Here is a 21328-nt window from a genome sequence, read left to right as displayed (position 1 = left end):
ATTTGCTTGGTAATTCCCTACAGTTTGCTTTTGCTTGGTTTCAGGCTGCGTTATTAGGTACAGAACATCTAACCACGATTATATCTTCCATTTGTTATTAATATTTTGTTTTGAAGTCAATTACAATTGATTAACCCTCCTACACTAGCTCTCTTCTGATCAGTATTTCATAGCTTATCTTTTCCTACCTTTATTATTTAGATGTTCTGTATTGGTACTCTTTTAGGTATGTTCCTAAAGCCCATCAGAGAAGGATCATACCAGTTAACTGACCAATAAACCTGACTGGATAGTCTATCTTCTAAATGTTAAGTGAGACTTTTTTTAAAATTCTACTTGGGTTGGGGATAGGGTTTTCTCACTTCCCTCTTTTCCTGTATTCTCCTATATTAATAGGTTTTTTAAAAAAATTTCTTTCCCTCTGCTTTGGTCTTTGTTGTTGTTGTTTAGCTGCTAAGTCATGTCCCATTCTTTTACAACTCCATGGACTATAGTCTGCCAGGCTTCTCTGTCCATGGGATTTCCCAGGCAAGAATACTGGAACAGGTTGCCAGTCCCTTCTCCAGAGGATCTTTCTGATCCAGGGATCAAACCCACGTCTCCTGCGTTGGTAGGTGGATTCATTACCACTGAGCCACCAGGGACACTTTGGTCTAATAAAGTCCAGCTACAAGTATTCAGTGTTTCTAATCCCCTTTCAAATTCTCAAATTCAGTAGAAAAATCAACAATTTTATTTTCACCCATCTGTAACTGAAATTTAACATTTCATTAACATTGCTTCACTTGTGAAAATAAACATACTATGAATAGTTTTGATAATGCTTCTCACACTGTCACCAGTAGAAATCATAGAAAATTTCATATTACATTTCAGTTTTAGTAGATATCTAGAGTAACTACTTACACTCAAAACCACTTTGAAATTATAGTAACTGTTAAAAGCATGGCTTGCTCACTAATTGTTAATAAACATATATGTATTTGTAAAAATATCTGATAGCTGTGTTTCAGGAATAACTGGTTTCTTTTGTAATGCTATGTGTTTTATTCTATACATTTAAAAATATTCTGGGAATGGATTTATAGGTTTCACCAAACTACCGAAGTGCTCATGACATAAAGAAGGTTAAGAAAAAAAAATCCAGTATATTAAATTGCATAACGTCTGTAGTAAATCTGTGTTCCAACTTGCTTCCCTGGTGGCTGAGATGGCAAAGAATCTGCCAGCAATGCAGGAGACGCAGGTTCAATCCCTGTGAGAAGAGAATGGCTACCCACTCCAGTATTCTTGCCTGGAGAATTTCATGGACCTCAGAGCAGCCTGGCAGGCTGTAGTCCATAGGGTCACAAAGAGTCGGACACGATTGAGTGACTAACAGTTTGATTTTGTTGGCTGTTTTGGTTAATATTAAATTTTTTCATACATTCTAGAAATTTTGGGGTTGCAAGCTTCTGAGGAGGATTTTTGGTGCTGTTTTAAATTTTTTTCTCCCTATATTGCCCCACAGCGTCTGCTCTGTAACTTCCTCCATTTAGGCCTCCTTTCTAAAACCAGCCCTAACGTGGCAGTTCAGAGCAGTGTTACAATCGTGTCACAGAATCAGTAAGGGACTTAGTAAAATTCCCATTTGTTATGGTATGTCATCCTATCTTTCTAAGGTCTCAGCTCCATGAGAGTTCAAGCAGTGGTTAGTAGAAGTCTTCTTCAGCCTCCTTTCTTAAGCAAAATATCCTGACCCTAGTCCTTGGCTTCAAGCAGGGAACCAGAATCCAATCCTCTGTGGATAAGGTGGACAGAGGATAAGGTAGACAGAGGATAAGGTGGCCTTGTGAATTTTAGCAGATTTCCAGGGAAAGGATAAAAATGCTTATAAACTGGTTAATTAGTTTAACCAGTTTTACAAGGAGAGGTCTAAGTATTATTTGTTTATAGCATGTAATTTTAGTTTATCTATATTGTAATTATTTTAAACTCAGGAATGCATGTTGATTTTCATTTTACCAAAAAGTTTTAAAACCTGTGTCTAGATAATCATACACCTTTTCTCTGACTTAATATGGTAAATGAATTTAATGTTTCCTAATATTGACTAATTTGTGTGTTTAAATGAACTGCATTTGATCATGGTATAAATTTCTTTTGAACAATTTTTTAGAGATATTACACCAATATTCCCAAGTGAAACTTGACTTTCTTTGCATATTATGTCAGTATGTCATCTTTTAAAAGTCTGTTATTACCATGATAATGGTTTCAGTAAGAACTAGGACAATTACTAAAATTACTTTCTTATTTTATGAGACTGGCTATGTAAATGCAAATTTGTTAACTCGGTTCAGAATTTAGGAAATCTTCCTTTAGCTGTGTTGGGCTCACCTCTAATACTCTGCATTTCAATAATGTGCTTGATTTTTAGTGTAGCTTTGTGACATCTCAAGGATCCAACACATGATCAGAACCAGATGGCAGTATTCCATGTCATCTCCTCTGTGCTGGCAAGAATTGCCAAGTTTTACATAACTGAGCTGGTAGGTTGAAAATTTAATTTGGGGTTGAAATTTTAGGTTAAAAGAAGAAAAATCTCTAAAAATGCTAGTTTCATGTTTAAAAAATATTTGGAATCCCTATGGTAAAATGTTGCTTTGGAAACACATTTGTACTTAAGTCATATTGTAAGTAGCAGAAAACAGACATATTGTTCAGATTCCAATGTTGGTACCGTTATAGAAGGGTAATAACTTTCATGGCACATCCCACCCATGCATCAGGCAAGGGAATCGTACTTCTCACAGAGGAGTGGTACTGCTTCCACAGATGCTCAGCTTCAGTGTTCCAGAAGATATGGCTCAGGGCAGAGAGGAACCAAAGGAAAACATACCATATGTGGCTGTTTTATGGCTTCCACAGAAAAAAGGGGACAGACAACAACTGTGTTCCTCAAGTGACTGGTCCTCTCATCAGTTAATAAATATAAAAAAGGAAGATGGAAACGTTCAAACATAGGCTTAATTTAGAATCCCACCTTTTTGAAAATGTAAAAATGAAGGGATATGTGTCTATGATCTACGAGGTCTCTTTTAAATCTAACGTTCAGAGATTCTTATCCATAAAAATGTAAATAATGAAAGAATGTCAAGGATGCCTTTGTAATATCTCATGATAGAAATGGGATTCTTAATTGTGTTATAGTTCTCTGTTTAGGTACACTTTTTTCTCCCCTTCAGGCCAATTTTTTCCTCTAATAACCCCAATATAATTTCCTTAAGCAAGCAATAACTGGTTCTACTGGGTATTTCCTCCTTAGTATCTTATTCCCATAGTTTTTCTCTACAATTTTAAATGTCTTTAAAATACTCTTAATCTTCCTTATTTATATCTTATTTATTCTTAGGATTTTAAGTTTACGGTTATTTTCCCTAGGATTATATTTCATTTTTTATTCTTAACAAATGATCTATTGTCTCACTGTTATGAAAAATGAGCTTTTCCTAGACACAGTATTTATCCATCATCAGCTTACTTCAAGTTTTATACACATATAACATATACACAGGCATAGTCTACAATTATGTTTTAATTCATTAAGGTAGAGGACTCTACTTTCAAGACCAAGATTATGGGCTAGATCTCCAAGTGAATTAGTAAGTCTGTTTATTTGTCTCATTGCCAAAGATTACACTCTTGATTCTAATGAACTATTCTGCAGATGTGTGGCTTTTGTTAAAAAATTGCCTAGAAGAATATGGATGGCTCAGCACAAATTCATTATCACCATTAGAAAATATTCAAAACATATGCCCTAATAGAAGGGGGAAAATGGGCCGTTATTCCTCCCCTCAAGACAGTAATGATAAATACAATTTACTGTCTAAAAATCATCTTTTTATACTACTGCATGTTGAGTGATGATACTTGGAAAGTGGATTTATATTTTGTAATAAAATATCATACAATAATACAAGGAGGTATCAGAATTACCTTATAGTAATGATTTCCCCTGGGTTTGCCCTTATGAACCAGCTACAGTTGATTCTGGCAGGATATTCGGAAGGCCAGCCTGGGCTCGTGATTATCCCACTCGGTGCTCGAATCTGTTCTGGAGTTTCTCCACAGGCTGGAAGATAATCAAAGCAATCTTAGAAAACTGTTGTATTTTAAATAAAGCATTAAGTAAATCAGTACTTATTAAAAAGAAACATGTCAGATGTCAAATCATATACAATAAATACGGTATGGCCAACCTTAAAAACTTTCATTATTCTAATTAGATTGTTTTCTTTCCTTTTAGTCAAATTATCTTATCCTAATTAAGTATAAAGTCTTGGGGAGGTGTGGAAGTTTTCAATTTGGATCTCTGAATACAATTTAAGAGTCAAGACTGCTAGCTTTAGCCATGGAGATCAACTGGTACATCTATCCATCTATCTTTTTCCCAAGATGCACCTTTTAAATTTATTTATTATAACTACCTAAAAATCAACTTTACTGAACTACTTTTTGGATACTTAAAAAAAATCATATAGTCTTCTGAACAAAATAATTAAAGGAAAGCACATATAAACACAACAGTAAGATGCTGAGTTGTTAAGAAGTGGGTAGATGATTAGATAAAAGCAGCAAAACATTACTTCAAATGTTTCTTTAATTCAAGTTCTTTAATTCATTCCAGGAACACTTCCAATCCTTATTATAAAGTCATAAATGATCCCTAAATAATTTTAAAAACAAAGGCTTGAAACAGTCAGTGATTAAAGTTATCATTATGTGGTTAGATATCTAAATATCTTAGAAGAAACAGGATAAATTCAAACTACTACCAGCACTTTGCCTGCATTATACTATCACCCTGCTTATTTAACTTATACGCAGAGTACATCATACAAAATGCTGGGCTGGATGAAAAACAAACTGGAATTAAGATTGCTGGGAGAAATATCAATAACCACAGACAGGCAGATGACACCACACTTACGGAAGAAAGCGAAGAAGAACTAAAGAGCCTCTTGATGAAAGTGAAAGAGGAGAGTGAAAAAGTTGGCTTAAAACTCAACATTTAGAAAACTAAGATCATGGCATCAAGTCCCATCATTTCACGGCAAATAGATGGGGAAACAATGGAAATAGTGACAAATTTTATTTTGGGGGGCTCCAAAATCACCACAGATGGTAGCAGCCATGAAATTGAAAGATGCTTATTCCCGGGAAGAAAAGTTTTGACCAACCTAGACAGCATATTCAAAAGCAGAGACATTACTTTGCCAACAAAGTTCCATCTAGTCAAGGCTATGGTTTCTCCAGTAGCCATGTATGGATTGTTAAGAGTTGGACTATAAAGAAAGCTGAGTGCCTAAGAATTGATGCTTTTGAACTGTGGTGTTGGAGAAGACTCTTGAGGGTCCCTTGGACTGCAAGGGGATCCAACCAGTCCATCCTAAAGGAAATCAGTAGAATATTCATTGGAAGGACTGATGCTGAAGTTGAAACTCCAATACTCTGGCCACCTGATGCGAAACACTGACTCCTTGGAAAAGACCCTGATGCTGGCAAAGACTGAAGGCAGGAGAGAAGGGGACGACAGAGGATGAGATGCTTGGATGGCATCACCGATGTGAGGGACATGAGTTTGAGCAAGCCCCAGGAGTTAATGATGGACAAGGAAGCCTGGCGTGCTGCAATCCACAGGGTCGCAAAGTACTGGACATGACTGAGAGACTGAACTGAACTGATTCTCCCTTCATTATCTTGAACTCTCACAGTTCACATTTTAACAATCCAGAATTCAGCTAATAATCCCAGAATTTAGTCTCCCTCAAGAGTCACAGGCTAAAAAAAAAAAAGCAATGAATGTTTAAACCTTCAATAAAATTTAAAATCTTGGAATCTCTTATTTGATACAACTCTGACAGACCAGACTATCTAATTTTTAAAGTAAGAGCAGATAAAAAGGAGGAAATTACAAGTGGGGAAAGTAGCTGCCAAAATGACCATTTTTTGTTGTGTCTATGTAATAGAGGTTATAGTCTGTTCAATTTAGGTTAAGTATGCTTGCTAGGAAGTAATTCTGCAAAGTTTTTATCCATAATGGTCAACATATGGCAAACTATATTGCTCAGAGAGTCAATACTTATTTCAATAGAATTAGCCATTCCCTGCAGAAAACATGCAATCAAGGTTTTAAACCTCTGCAGGTTCATGCCTAAAATGCATCTAGTTTGAAATTAGGGTATACTGCCAAAGGGATCTTGTTTTTAATCACTTTTCAAACACAGAGATTCATGGCATGAAAATATAGGTATATAATACATTGAGTCTAGCATACATCTTATTGCCCACACACAAAGTTTCCACTTGTTTTTGCTTTCCCCTTACCAAAAAAATCCTTTGATATTTTACAAAAAGACTATATTTATCCAAATGTGATTCTATTTGGGGATAATTAACACTAAAGTATTAAAGCAAGGCAAACCATTCAATATCACAGTAATCCAAGTCTATGCCCCAACCAGTAATGCTGAAGAAGCTGAAGTTGAATGGTTCTATGAAGACCTACAAGATCTTCTAGAACTAACACCCAAAAAAGATGTCCTTTTCATAATAGGAGACTAGAATGCAAAAGCAGGAAGTCAAGAGATACCTGGAGTGACAGGCAAATTTGGCTTTGGAGTACAAAATGAAGCAGGGCAAAGGCTATAACAGAGTTTTGCCAAGAGAACACACTGGTCATAGCAAACACCTTCCAACAAGAGAAGATTCTAAACATGGACATCACTAGATGGTCAATACCAAAATCAGACTGATTATATTCTTTGCAGCCAAAGATGGAGAAGCTCTATACAGTCGGCAAAAACAAAACTGGGAGCTGACTGTGGCTCAGATCATGAACTCCTTATTGCCAAATTCAGACTAAACTGAATGGCACCCTACTCCAGTACTCTTGCCTGGAAAATCCCATGGATGGAGGAGCCTGGTAGACTGCAGTCCATGGGGTCGCTCCAAGTCGAATATGACTGAGCGACTTCACTTTCACTTTTCACTTTCATGCATTGGAGAAGGAAATGGCAACCCACTCCAGTGTTCTTGCCTGGAGAATCCCAGGGCCGGAGGAGCCTGGTGGGCTGCCACCTATGGGGTTATGCAGAGTCGGACACGACTGAAGCGACTCAGCAGCAGCAGCAGCAACAGGGAAAACCACTAGACCATTCAGGTGTGACCTAAATCAAATCCTTTATGATTATACACTGAAAGTGAGAAATAGATTTAAAGGATTACATCTGATAGACAGACTGCCTGAAGAACTATGGACGAAGGTTCATGACACTGTACAGGAGGCAATGATCAAGATCATCCCCAAGAAAAAGAAACGCAAAAAGGCAAAATGGTTGTCTGAGGAGGCCTTACAAACAGCTGAGAAAAGAAGAGAAGTGAAAGGCAAAGGCAAAAAGGAAAGGTATACCCATTTGAATGCAGAGTTCCAAAGAATAGTGAGGAAAGATAAGAAAGCCTTCCTCAGTGAACAATGCAATGAAATAGAGGAAAACAACAGAATGGAAAAGACTACTGATCTCTTCAAGAAAATTAAAGACACCAAGGGGAACATTTTATGCAAAGACGGGCACAATAAATGGCAGAAATGGTACAGACCTAACAGAAGCAGAAGATATTAAGAAGAGGTGGTAAGAATACACAGAATTATACAGAAAAGATCTTCACGACCCATATAATCACGATGGTGTCATCATTCACCTAGGGCCAGACATCCTGGAATGTGAAGTCAAGTGGGCCTTAGGAAGCATCACTGCAAACAAAGCTAGTGGAGGTCATGGAATTCCAGTTGAGCTATTTCAAATCCTAAAAGATGATGCTGTGAAAGTGCTGTACTCAATATGCCAGCAAATTTGGAAAACTCAGCAGTGGCCACAGGACTGGAAGAGCTCAGTTTTCATTCCAATCCAAAGAAAGGCAATGCCAAAGAATGTTCAAACTACTGCACAACTGCACTCATCTCACATGCGAGGAAAGTAATGCTCAAAATTCTTCAAGCCAGGCTTCAGCAATACGTGAACCGTGAACTTCCTGATGTTCAAGCTGGATTTAGAAATAGCAGAGGAACCAGAGATCAAATTGCCAACATCCACTGGATCATCAAAAAAGCAAGAGAGTTCCAGAAAAACATCTACTTCTGCTGCATTGACTATGCTAAAGCCTTTGACTGTGTGGATCACAACAAACTGTGGAAAATTCTGAAAGAGATGGGAATACCAGACCACCTGACCTGCCTCCTGAGAAATCTGTGTGCAGATGAAGAAGCAACAGTTAGAATTGGACATGGAACAACAGACTGGTTCCAAATAGGAAAAGGAGTACGTCAAGGCTGTATATTGTCACCCTGCTTATTTAACTTATATGCAGAGTACATCATGAGACACGCTGGGCTGGAAGAAGCACAAGCTGGAATCAAGATTGCCTGGAGAAATATCAATAACCTCAGATGTGCAGATGACACCACCCTTACGGCAGAAAGTGAAGAGGAACTAAAAGCCCTCTTGATGAAAGTGAAAGAGGAGAGTGAAAAAGTAGGCTTTAAACTCAACATTCAGAAAACTAAGATCATGGCATCCGGTCCGATCACTTCATGGCAAACAGATGGGGGAAACAATGGAAACAGTGACAGACTTTATTTTGGGGGGCTCCTAAATCACCACAGATAGTGACCGCAGCCATGAAACTAAAACATGCTTACTCCTTGGAAGGAAAGTTATGACCAACCTAGATAGCATATTAAAAAGCAGAGACATTACTTAGCCAACAAAGGTCCATCTAGTCAAAGCTATGGTTTTTCCAGTAGTCATGTATGGATTGTGAGAGTTGGACTATAAAGAAAGCTGAGTGCTAAAGAATTGATGCTTTTTAACTGTGGTGTTGTACAGGACTCTTGAGAGTCCCTTGGACTGCAAGGAGATCCAACTAGTCCATCCTAAAGGAAATCAGTCCAAAATATTCATCGGAAGGACTGATGCTGAAACTCCAATACTTTGGCCACTTGATGTGAAGAACTGACTCCTTGGAAAAGACCCTGATGCTGGGAAAGATTGAAGGTCGGAGGAGAAGGGGACGACAGAGAATGAGATATGGTTGGATGGCATCACCGACTCAATGGACGTTGAGTTGGAGCAAGTTCTGGGAGTTGGTGATGGACAGCAAAGCCTGGCGTGCTGCAATCCATGGGGTCACAAACAGCTGGACATGACTGAGCAACTGAACTGAAATGACTGAATACTGAAGTGCCAGAATTTTGTTTCCATCCTTGTTCTAATGAGTTATCATCTCAGCAATTAATGAAAAGATGCTGTAAGTCATTTATAAGCCCTTTTTCCTTTCTTCACTTTCTTGCCAAAGCATTTTGTAGCAGTATATTGAACAAATCTTTAAGTTCATGAAGATACAAACATACAAACGAACTAGCAAAAACTATTATCATGTCTCCCCCAGGATACTGTAAACTGTTCATTTTCATTAAAAGATTCATTTACGTTAAAGAGAATAATACAATTTTACGTTAAACTGTGTTTAACTTACAATTATAACACTGTAAATGTACTCAAATACTTATCAGCTGATGTAACAGTTCTGGGACACATCCAAAAACCAGGTGGGAATAACCTATGATAAAGCAAATAACTCCTAACCTTTAAAGCAAATAACCTTTAAACAACTAGCTGGAGAGACTAGTTGTAGAGCAAAACAGGAAAGAATTTCATTGCATTTTTGTTAGATTATGCTTAGAAAGTTTTCCCTCAAATACCTGAGAAACCCATAGGTGGTGCTCTCATACCTGGCATGGATGCTCAAAAATACTGCTGTGAATATTTTATTTTCATGCAACTGACAAAGGATAGACCTTCCATTCATAAATAAGAGCAGTTATTTCAGTATTCAGTATTTAACATTCTAATTCACTTAATACTTCTATAACATTATTTAATGATTCTATCTGATCAAAAATTAAATTTTCTCTCTTAATTGGCTATGAATATATATTTTGATTAAATTTTGCAACATGACTGAGTCTGGCATTTTGTTTTAGATTCACCCAGTGGCTTTTTACCAACATCTTTATACATATAATACAGTGGACATGTAGATTAATATACTCTATCTAGCACAACCACAATTCATCCCTTTCTATATATGAGGAAGAACACATTTAAATGCTCAAAGAATATGACAAACATTAGAAATCAAAAGAAAATTCCCCTCCCTTTTGAGCTTAGAGTTTGCCTATATATACTGGTAGGTTTGGAATCAGAAGACTAAAGTGCCATCTGTCCTATCCGCCACTATGGGCTCTGCCATAATATAAACTACCAAACCTTGTAAAGACTTGGTTTCCTCATGTGGTAAAATAAGCAGTTGCTGTGTGAATAATATCTAAGGCCTATTTCAGCCCTAAATCATGCCCCTCTTTCATCATCATAATATATTTCTACTATATTTCTGATACTTATCAGGATGCATTGGTGAAATTTTTTTGTTACATCACTTTGCATTATCTCTTTGACCCACTGATATGACATTTTCATATTCTTACCTTAACCCCATCATAACTGTGTTAGCAAGCAAAGGCCACCATCAAATCAAATGTCCCCTCACTCTCCATGGTACTTGATCTCTTTAGGCCACCTGACAGTGATCTTTTTCCTCTTGGTCCCGTACTACCTTGACTTTGCTGACATCACTCTTTTAGTTCCCCTAATTCAGACTCTTCTGGGACTGTTCTCAGACTGGATCCTTCTTCCTCAGCCAGCTCCTGATATACTGATGTCATGATTCATTCCCAAGTTTTATGCTCTTCTCTCTTTCTATGGGAGATCTCATTCATGCCTACATCTCCACTTATGACCTATAGTTGACGAGTTAAAAAATCTCTAACCCAAAGACTCTGCATAATCAAGGTCCACTGGACATTACAAATTCAGTATCATCAGAACTGTGTTTCTCAAATCCTTCTCTTTATTTGAAATTCTGAATTGTTTTTATCATAGATATCGTATTTGGGGAAAACAATTGTCATTTCACCTAATTCAAGTAAAAAGTAGACTTACTTTAAGAATATCAGAGGCAATCTCAGTGATTTCTTAAGTGTAGGAAATAAAACTCACAGCAACTAAAACTAGAAATCTCAAAGTCACAACCTGAGGCTGCCTTCATCACCTCTTAAAAGGCCTGCTTTGTCTCCTATATATCTGTCCCAGTCTTCCAACTGGCTTTCAGAGTCTTCTACTTTTCCATTATTTTTCAGTATCTTATAATGACTTCTCATTCCCAACTTATCATGTCAGTTTAAGTATCTACCATCAACTGTAATCTCACTGTGTTCTTATTTTGCTATATTTATACTATTGTTCATTTTATATTTTACCCTTTTACATAAAAGATTTGAGGTGACTTACTATCGCAATCAATTTGATAATACTTTAGCATCTACTTTCTCACTTGTTAACGGGGATTAAAACACTACCTACCACATAACAGTGCTGCAAGAAATAAATACAACTATTCTGGTAAGGAGATTAGCCCACTGTTTGGATTACAGCAACCTGTTGATACATAACATCACATGATAGACCAAAGCAGATTGGTTGGCAGTAATGCCTGGAATGCCATACTGAGATGATTATTAAGGCAGTGGCCAGGCTAAATGTGAAAGAGGGAAGTGATTGTTCATTTAATATATGCTGGGCACTATCATATTCTGGAAAGAATATAAAATTATGCCATAACTAACTGGATATCTGACATGAGCTGGGATATACACTCACAAAACGTTGCTTTAGGGAATGAATTTTTGTTTGTTTTAAACAAAATTTGTACATGGTTCTGCTAGTTTAAACATCTTTCTAGATTTTTGACTATATATTCCAATCTACAATGTACCAAACCTAATCTTCTTTTACTTCCATTTTTTTTACCCATATCATCTCTATTGTTTATACAGTTATTTTAGCTATTCTCTGATTATTTCTTCAATAGAGTTAGTTTATATATAACTGGCAAACAGAGATATCTCATCAGTATAATGCGAAGTTGTGAAAGATCTTATTCCCAGCATGTGAATGATGTGAAGTAATCAGGAGCAGGACAAAGCCCCTAGGAAGTAACTTTTTATTGCAAGAAGTGCTTACTTTTACTATTTTAAAGAACTGCTAGACTTTCCTCTGTATTAAGCCATCTTAGGAGGCTGCAAGTATAGATGGAGATGTGAACACCCTTCCCCACTACCAAGATAAAACAGAACACGTTAACTGATGAAGGGTATCTCTGAAATATGTTTTTAGTTTTGATTAAACTGGTCTCCATTAGAAGAAGCATGTATCTTCAAGGAGAAAGTCTGAACTTCAGAGTATGTGGCTGCAAAGTATGGACTGAGTCTAGGTGTAACCATCAGGAGATATTTGTCCTGGCATTTGGATCAACATTTTATTTGCTAGGACAGTACTTAATAGAGTTACATAGTTGTAAGCAATCTGTACCAAAACTGTCTTTCTCATAAGCCCTCTTAGTTTAGTGTTCAGTTTCACAGAATATGAGATTTTCCAGGAACACACACATGGCATTTGGGCAAGAATGACTATATTTTAGTCTTTGTTCATTTTGCTTTGTTAATATATCTCTTAATATAACAAAAGAGTCCAAAATGCAGTACTTGGATGCAATCTCAAAAACGACAGAACGATCTCTGTTCGTTTCCAAGACAAACCATTCAATATCACGGTAATCCAAGCCTATGCCCAGACCAGTAACACTGAAGAAGCTGAAGTTGAACAGTTCTATGAAGACCTACAAGACCTTTTAGAACTAACACCCCAAAGAGATGTCCTTTTCATTATAGGGGACTGGAATGCAAGTAGGAAGTCAAGAAACATCCGCAGTAACAGACAAATTTGGCCTTGGAATACAGAATGAAACAGGGCAAAGGCTAATAGAGTTTTGCCAAGAGAACGCACTGGTCATAGCAAACACCCTCTTCTAACACAAGAGAAGACTCTACACATGGACATCACCAGATGGTCAACACCGAAATCAGACTGATTATATTCTTTGCACCCAAAGATGGAGAAGCTCTATACAGCCAGCAAAAACAAGACCAGGAGCTGACTGTGGCTCAGATCATGAACTCTTTATTGCCAAATTCAGACTTAAATTGAAGAAAGTAGGGAAAGCCACTAGACCATTCAGGTATGACCTAAATCAAATCCCTTATGGGATACAGTGGAAGTGAGAAATAGATTTAAGGGACTAGATCTGATAGACAAGAGTGCCTGATGAACTATGGACGGAGGTTCATGACATTGTACAGGAGACAGGGATCAAGACCATCCCCATGGAAAAGAAATGCAAAAAAGCAAAATGCCTGTCTGAGGAGGCCTTACAAATAGCTGTGAAAAGAAGAGAAGTGAAAAGCAAAGAAGAAAAGGAAAGATACAGGCATCTGAATGCACAGTTCCAAAGAATAGCAAGGAGAGATAAGAAAGCCTTCCTCAGCGATCAATGCAAAGAAATAGAGGAAAAGAACAGAATGGGAAAGACTAGAGATCTCTTCCAGAAAATTAGAGATACCAAGGGAACATTTCATGCAAAGATGGGCTCAATAAAGGACAGAAATGGTATGGACTTAACAGAAGCAGAAGATATTAATCACCTAGAGCCAGACATCCTGGAATGTGAAGTCAAGTGGGCCTTAGAAACCATCACTATGAAAAAAATTAGTGGAGGTGATGGTATTCCAGTTGAGCTATTTCAAATCCTGAAAGATGCTGCTGTGAAAGTGCTGCACTCAATATGTCAGCAAATTTGGAAAACTCAGCAGTGGCCACAGGACTGGAAAAGCTCAATTTTCATTCTAGTCCCAAAGAAAGGCAATGCCAAAGAATGCTCAAACTACCGCACAATTGCACTCATCTCACATGTGAGGAAAGTAATGCTCAAAATTCTCCAAGCCAGGCTTCAGCAATACGTGAACCATGAACTTCCAGATGTTCAAGCTGGTTTTAGAAAAGGCAGAGGAACCTGAGATCAAATTGCCAACATCCGCTGGATCATCGAAAAAGCAAGAGAGTTTCAGAAAAACATCTATTTCTGCTTTATTGACTATGCCAAAGCCTTTGACTGTGTGGATCACAATAAACTGTGGAAAAGTCTGAAAGAGATGGGAATACCAGACCACCTGACCTGCCTCTTGAGAAAGCTATATGCAGGTCAGGAAGCAACAGTTAGAGCTGGACAGGGAACAACAGACTGGTTTCAAACAGGAAAAGGAGTATGTCAAGGCTGCATAATGTCACCCTGCTTATTTAACTTCTATGCAGAGTACATCATGAGAGACGCTGTGCTGGAAGAAGCACCAACTGGAATCAAGATTGCTGGGAGAAATATCAATAACTTCAGATATGCAGATGACACCACCCATATGCAGAAAGTGAAGAGGAACTAAAAAGCCTCTTGATGAAAGTGAAAGAGGAGAGTGAAAAAGTTGGCTTAAAGCTCAACATTCAGAAAACAAAGATTATGGCATCTGGTCCCATCACTTCATGGCAAATAGATGGGGAAACAGTGGAAACAGTGTCAGACTTTATTTTGGGGGGCTCCAAAATCACTGCAGATGGTGACTGCAGCCATGAAATTAAAAGGCACTTGCTCCATGGAAGGAAAGTTATGACCAACCTAGAGAGCATATTAAAAAGGAGAGACATTACTTTGCCAACAAAAGTCTGTCTAGTCAAGGCTATGGTTTTTCCAGTGGTCATGTATGGATGTGAGAGTTGGATGTGATGAAAGCTGAGCACCGAAGAATTGATGCTTTTTAACTGCGGTGTTGGACAGGACTCTCGCGAGTCCTTTGGACTGCAAGGAGATCCAACCAGTCCATCCTCAAGGAAATCGGTCCTGGGTATTCACTGGAAGGCCAATACTTTGGCCACCTGATGTGAAGAGCTGACTCATTTGAAAAGACCCTGATGCTGGGAGCGACTGGGGGCAGGAGGAGAAGGGGACAACAGAGGATGAGATGGCTGGATGGCATCACCGACTCGATGGACATGAGTCTGAGTGAACTCTGGGAGTTGGTGATGGACAGGGAGGCCTGGCGTGCTGCTATTCATAGGGTTGCTAAGAGTCGGATGCGACTGAGCGACTGAACTGAACTGAATGATCAGTATCAATTTTCTGTTCTCAGAACAGAAATACCTTAAAAAAATCTATTTAATTTACTTAAGTCAGTATCTTCAGATATAAACAAATATTCAAGTATTTTGGGTGATGATAATATATATCTCTACTTTTGATAGGTTTCCCATAACTCAGAAATAGAAGCTGCCAAATTAAGAGTTCTAAATGTTCATTCAAAAGTTAGCAACTTTCAACTCTGAGAGCGTCTTCTTCATAGAATGCAGTGATTAGCGTAAGTGTTAGCTGCTAATCGTGTCCAACTCTTTGTGATCCCAAGGACTGTAGCCTGCCAGGGTCCCCCGTTCATGGGATTTTCCAGGCAAGAATACTGGAGTGTGTTGCAATTTTCTTCTCCAGGGATCGAACCCAGGTCCTGCATCACAGGCAGACTCTACCATCTGAGCCACCAGGGAAGCCTCTGGTTATCTGATTAGCTCCCCTAAAGCCTATTCCATTTGGACATTTGGAATGAAAAAAGAAAATAGCATTATTACAATGCTAGTGGTTAAAAGGCATTAAAGGCTAAATTAAAGAATACACTTTTTAATTGATCATATATGTTCTCAATTAAGAAAAGAAGAATTAACTGAAAAGTAAATAGGTAGAGATTCTTTGATGGCATTCTTAATAAAATTTTGATAATTTTCAGGTTTAAAATACAAAGCTCTCACTGTAGAGTTGAGAAAACAGGGCAAAACTAACTGAGACCCAAGACTTCTTCATGCTTATTCTGATACTAGTTCAATAATCCCACAGAAAAAGCTGGTAACTATGATTTCAAAATTAGATTTGTTCACCATACCTATTATCTTTAAAGTAACCATTTAAAGAACAGAAACTGTACAAACAACCTCTATTTTAGAGGCCACATGGGAGAGAAGAGGACGATTTCAAAATATTTTATGGATTTTAAGACCTGAAAAAAAGAGACATGGAAAGAAACTTACAGTTCTACTTATAAGGGAAAAAGTCCAATTTCCTGTTCCACAGATAAAGAATGGGGTTTCTTTTCAAAACTGACAAGGGTTTTTGGCGCTTTGTGACTAAAGGTGATATGAAATCTTTGTGCCTTTAGTTTTAACAAATCACAAAGCTGAAATGCAAGTAAAAATCAGTTGTGCTTACTGGCCACCTTAAGTACACAAGATATATACAAAAAGCACAAAAGAACATGAAGAAAATTAATGTTCTCATGGACACTGAAGCTTTGTAAAAATGAATTATGCTTATTAACTGAATCTAAGAAACATATAAATAGTTATGAGAGCATACAAGACATATTTCTGTTCAGTTGCTCAGTCCTGTTCAATTCTTTGAGACCCCATGAACTGTAGCCTGCCAGGCTCCTTTGTCCATGGGATTTCCCAGGCAAGAACACTGGAGTGCACTGCCATTTCCTTCTCTAGGGGATCTTCTCGACCCAGGGATCGAACCCACTTTTCCTGCATTGGCAGGCGGATTCTTTACCACTGAGCCACCTGGGAAGACCTTGCGTACAAGACAATACAGTCCCACATGACATAGTGTGTATTTATAAACAATGTGTCATAAGGCATAGGGTATTATTAAACAGAAACAAAGGCCCACTTTGGGGCCTTATGTAAGTCAAGTTTGTCTTGTTAACGAAGGGTTTCTTTCACTGAAGAGAAGTGAGAAGAATCAGAGTAAAGAGCACATTTCAAATCAGAAGAATTTAGTGACTCAGTTCTATAGATACTAGCTAAGGCAAGGTATGCTACTGCTAAAAGAAGTGATATGATACAAATACTGTGTAAACATTACCTTGCTGTATACAACCTGTGGGAAGGCAAACTGGTGCAGCAAAGAGATCAGCTAAAAAGCAAGTACGGAAACTCTTCTACTTGTAAAATTTTACTTGATCAAGTTGCAGTATAAAACAAAAGCACGCTCACTCTGTTTCAAAGTATTTATAGTCAATGGTGCTCACTATCATTTGGCCGTCTCATTTTTTCAGTGCATAGAGTGCTCCATAAATATTAACTTCATTATGGCTGTTGAATACAAAAGCAATCCCACGTGTTGAAAATACAAATAAAAAGGGTTTGATTCCAATGGAAACAAATGAACTTAAAAAAATACCACCTCCAAAGTAAAAAAATTCACAAGCAAATGGTGATTGTTGAACGGTCATGTGTGATGAACCTACAAATGATCCTAAGGGTAATAAGTGAATCACGCAAAACATGGAAGACATGGAGAATAAAGTGTATAGTTAGAGGATTAGCCTGGAAACCACATGCCAGCTGGTCCACTGTTAATTGAAAAGAAGGGCACTGATTTGAAAAGTTACAGTATGGTGAAAAGTGCTAAAGATGAGATTTTTGTCACTAATCAGAAGCTTATGGTTCATAAATTCAAGATCTGTGAATATATTCCAAGTGAGGAGTGTGTGGTCAGGTCTGTAGGTCCCCTGGCTAATGATAATGTTACTGCCCATCAGGTACTTCTTTTTCTCATGTCTTTTCACATTTAATTATTACTATTATTAGCTCTATTTAACCAATGACTATAAAATGGAGGTACAGAGAAATTAAGTAATTTTCCTAAAGTCACAAGAAATTAAATGTCCAGGCAGTAGGCTATAGAGCGGCACTCTTTTCTTTTTAAATATTTATTTGTTTTGCTGCACCAGGTATTAGTAGCAGCATGGGGAATTTTTGGTTGCTAGGACACACTACTGCCCACTAGGGAGCTCCCTATGACACCTGGAAATATTACCAGGGGATGAGGGGAAAGAGGCCTCAACAGAACTTCAATAAAGATAAAAGTGGTCTCATTTGGTAAAAAAAATATGTCTTGGTCCTATATTTACATGGAGAAAAAGGTACAGAATCTATGATAGCACAGATAAACAGGGTATACTTAAAGTTTCTAAAGACTGATTCCTATTGGCTACAAATCTATACAGGGACTGCCGGCAGGACAAAACTGCTTCCTAGTCTCTTTGGAATTAAACAGGATTCTAGAAGTTCTTTTAATAATAGTATGTACATATATACATTAACTCCAGGTAAGCTGATTAGGATATGGGGCAGAATAGAAGCAGTAAGGGTAGGCAGTGAAGGCTGAGGGAGGTATTTCAAAGGAAAGAGAAGTAGAGAAGAGGAAACCAGAGAAGGCTGGATGACTAATGGAAAGTGGTTGTGTTCTTATAGATTCTTCATATTGGACAAACAGGCAGAGTTTAGAAAGCAAGCATGTCGAGCATGAAGACCATGGATTGCTGAGAACACAGGGCACATACCCCATTGAGTGTCAGAATCTGCAAGATGAGTGACATGTAAGTAGAAGATGGCCCTTTGGCAGGATGCCCCTTGGGAGGACACAGCCCAGCTTTGCAACTCAACAGAGAACACAGAAGCCCTGGTCAGGAGGAAACTTGGTTTCAAAGTCCACTTCTGCAACTTGACTGGGTTTGTTGCACACACTTAAAACCTTGATTTTTTTGACCTTTGTTGTCCAGACTCCTTTAATACCTGAGCTCTGTCGTAATGAAACTGTCAGAAGAGTCAACATTCTGAGGATGGACTGAGCTAGAAGGAGACAGGTTGGATGCAAGTAGCACCCCTTAGAATTACTTCATATTTCATTCTAATTTTTTTGAGAGGTCGGCAAACTGACCTTTTCCCTTTAGGGAAATAATTACTAGCACTCTAATAGCAATGTTCACTAGTCTAACATGGGAAAGCTTTTAATTATCATTTAAAATGTAAGAATCAGCATAAGCAGAAAACTTTATATTAATCTATCACTCACACTTAGGATACCCTCTCATTACCCTTAGACTTGGGAATCACACATATTTATGAAAGCAGGAACTCCTATACCCAGGATATCCTAAATCCAGAATGAATAATAACTGGATATTCATTCCTCTACATTAGAGCAGATACTTAAGAATGGATACAGCAATAAACTTATTCCTATAATTCTTAATGATTTTTTCAAGGACCAAAATATTCACTTGGTCATTAGCTCTATTCAAGGCAATAACTTCTTGGCTTCTTAAAGGTCACTACTGTCCAGGGCTTCCCAGGTGACTCAGTGATAAAGAATCTGCCTGCAATATGGGAGACCCAGGTTTGAACCCTGGGTTGGGAAGATCCCCTGAAGGGAATGGCAACCCACTCCAGTCTTCTTGCCTGGGAAATCTCATGGACAGAGGAGCCTGGCAGGCTATAGTCCATGGGATCGCAAAAGACTTAGCGACTCAACAGTGACAACGCTGTCCAGGACAAACAAACAATAATCAGGGGCTACATGGCAGTAAAATACAATACATTTTAAAGAGTTAAAATAGGTACAAAATGTGGAAAAATACAGAAAGAAAATTTAAAAAAAATACAGTCTTCTTAGTTCTAACAGGGTTACAGCACAATATGAATATAAGATCAGCAGAGTACTCTTAATGGAACTACCTAACTAGTTTTATCCTAAAATTTCTAAGGGCAAGAATAATTTTGAATTTTGCTGGCAAAGCACAAGATAAAATGAATACAGAAGATTCTACCTTTTATACCTTTTTAAAAAGGCTGTAAAAGGGCAATTTTTTCCTGGAAGGGTATAAAAACGATTGATACGTTACTCACATTTTCTAAATTTAAGCACTCTAGATGAATAAAATGCTAAGCAAGCTACTATTTCTATTTCCAGAATGGGAAAAACTAGCAATTTTTGAAGTTTACTGTGATTCTTGCTGGAAACAGAAGAAATGCAGGAATTAGCACCAGAGCAAAGATAAACTGGCCTTACAGTTCACATTTTTGTAAGTAATTTCTATCAGCCTTGATACAGTTTTTAGTATAACACATCTTCTGAGAGTATTCCAGTCTTGGTGTCCTCTGTCAAGGGTGACATCCAGAAATAAACCTAATATTCAGATTATGTTTAAGGGAGGAGTAAAGAGTTTGACGGACTATGTTCTGGATATTATATTTCTATCACTGCAGCTTAAGATTAAATCACCCCCTAACTTGTTTCAATCTGTTTGTTGTTGTTTAGTTGCTAAGTCATATCTGACTCTTGCGACCGCATGAACTGCAGCCAGCCAGGCTCCTTTGTCCATGGGATTTCCCAGGCAAGAATACTGGAGTGGGTTGCCATTTTTCTCTCTTCCCGACCCAGGGATCAAAACTGTGTCTCTTTTATTGGCAGTAGATTCTTTACAACTCTGCCATCAGGGAAGTCCCATATGGGTCTGTTAATTAATGCTGCTCATCTGCTAAGTGACTGGCTTTTGCACAGCAGATGCACAGTATCTTCAAATCCATGCCTTAGCAAAAGTACAAATAATTAACATGATCTCAGGTCTCCAAAATCCCTGAGGATGGTGACTGCACCCATAAAATTAAAAGATGCTTGCTCCTTGGAAGGAAAGCTATGACAAACCTAGAGAGCTTATTAAAAAGTAGAGACATCACTTTGCTGACGAAAGTTTGAATAGTCAAAGCTATGGCTTTTCCAGTATTCATGTAAGGATGCGAGAGTTGGACAATAAAGAAGGCTGAGAGTCAAAGAATTGACGCTTTCAAATTGTGGTGCTGAAGACAACTCTTGAGAATTCCTTGGACCACAGGAGATCAAATCAGTCAATCTTATAGGAAATCAACCCTGAATATTCATTGGAAGGACTGATGCTGAAGCTCCGATACTCTGGCCACCTGATATAAAGAGCTGACTCACTGGAAAAGACCCTGATACTGGTAAAGATTGAAGGCAAAAGGAGAAGGAGGCAAATGATGTGATGGTTAGACAGCAACACTAAGTCAACAGACATGAATCTGAGCAAACTCTGGGAGAGAGTGGTGGACAGGGAAGCCTGGAGCGCAGCAGTCCAAGACGTCACAAAGAATCAGACATGACTTAATGAACACACTGAATAATTACTGTCAAAGTTTAAAAAAAATTATTCTCAAAGTTAACAGAGTCGAAAAAAAAATGTCAAATGTTTGAATGCAACTTGCTTTTTACCTTCAGCAGAGCTGGCCTGCTCACTTGAGCAGATGATCACTTCTGCCATCTATACACTGCACACTTCTGTCACACTATACCCTGTCCTGTCTATGGTACTGCTACATTT

General features: G+C 38.0%; 1 protein-coding gene across 3 annotated transcripts in view; it reads right to left on the bottom strand.

Moving 5' to 3' along the window:
• The window catches only part of LRP12 (LDL receptor related protein 12), an 88738-nt gene that overhangs the window by 16476 nt on the left and 50934 nt on the right, over nt 1-21328 (bottom strand). For all 3 annotated transcript variants that reach the window (XM_052651627.1, XM_052651626.1, XM_052651628.1), the window contains one exon: nt 3982-4117. In XM_052651627.1, the coding sequence (XP_052507587.1) occupies nt 3982-4117 (136 nt within the window). The remainder of the gene's footprint in view (nt 1-3981; nt 4118-21328) is intronic.

The sequence above is a fragment of the Budorcas taxicolor genome, chromosome 14 (assembly GCF_023091745.1).
Source record: "Budorcas taxicolor isolate Tak-1 chromosome 14, Takin1.1, whole genome shotgun sequence".
NCBI lineage: Eukaryota > Metazoa > Chordata > Mammalia > Artiodactyla > Bovidae > Budorcas > Budorcas taxicolor.
Note: the sequence above shows the minus strand (reverse complement) of the source record. Positions and strands in the feature narration are given on the sequence as shown.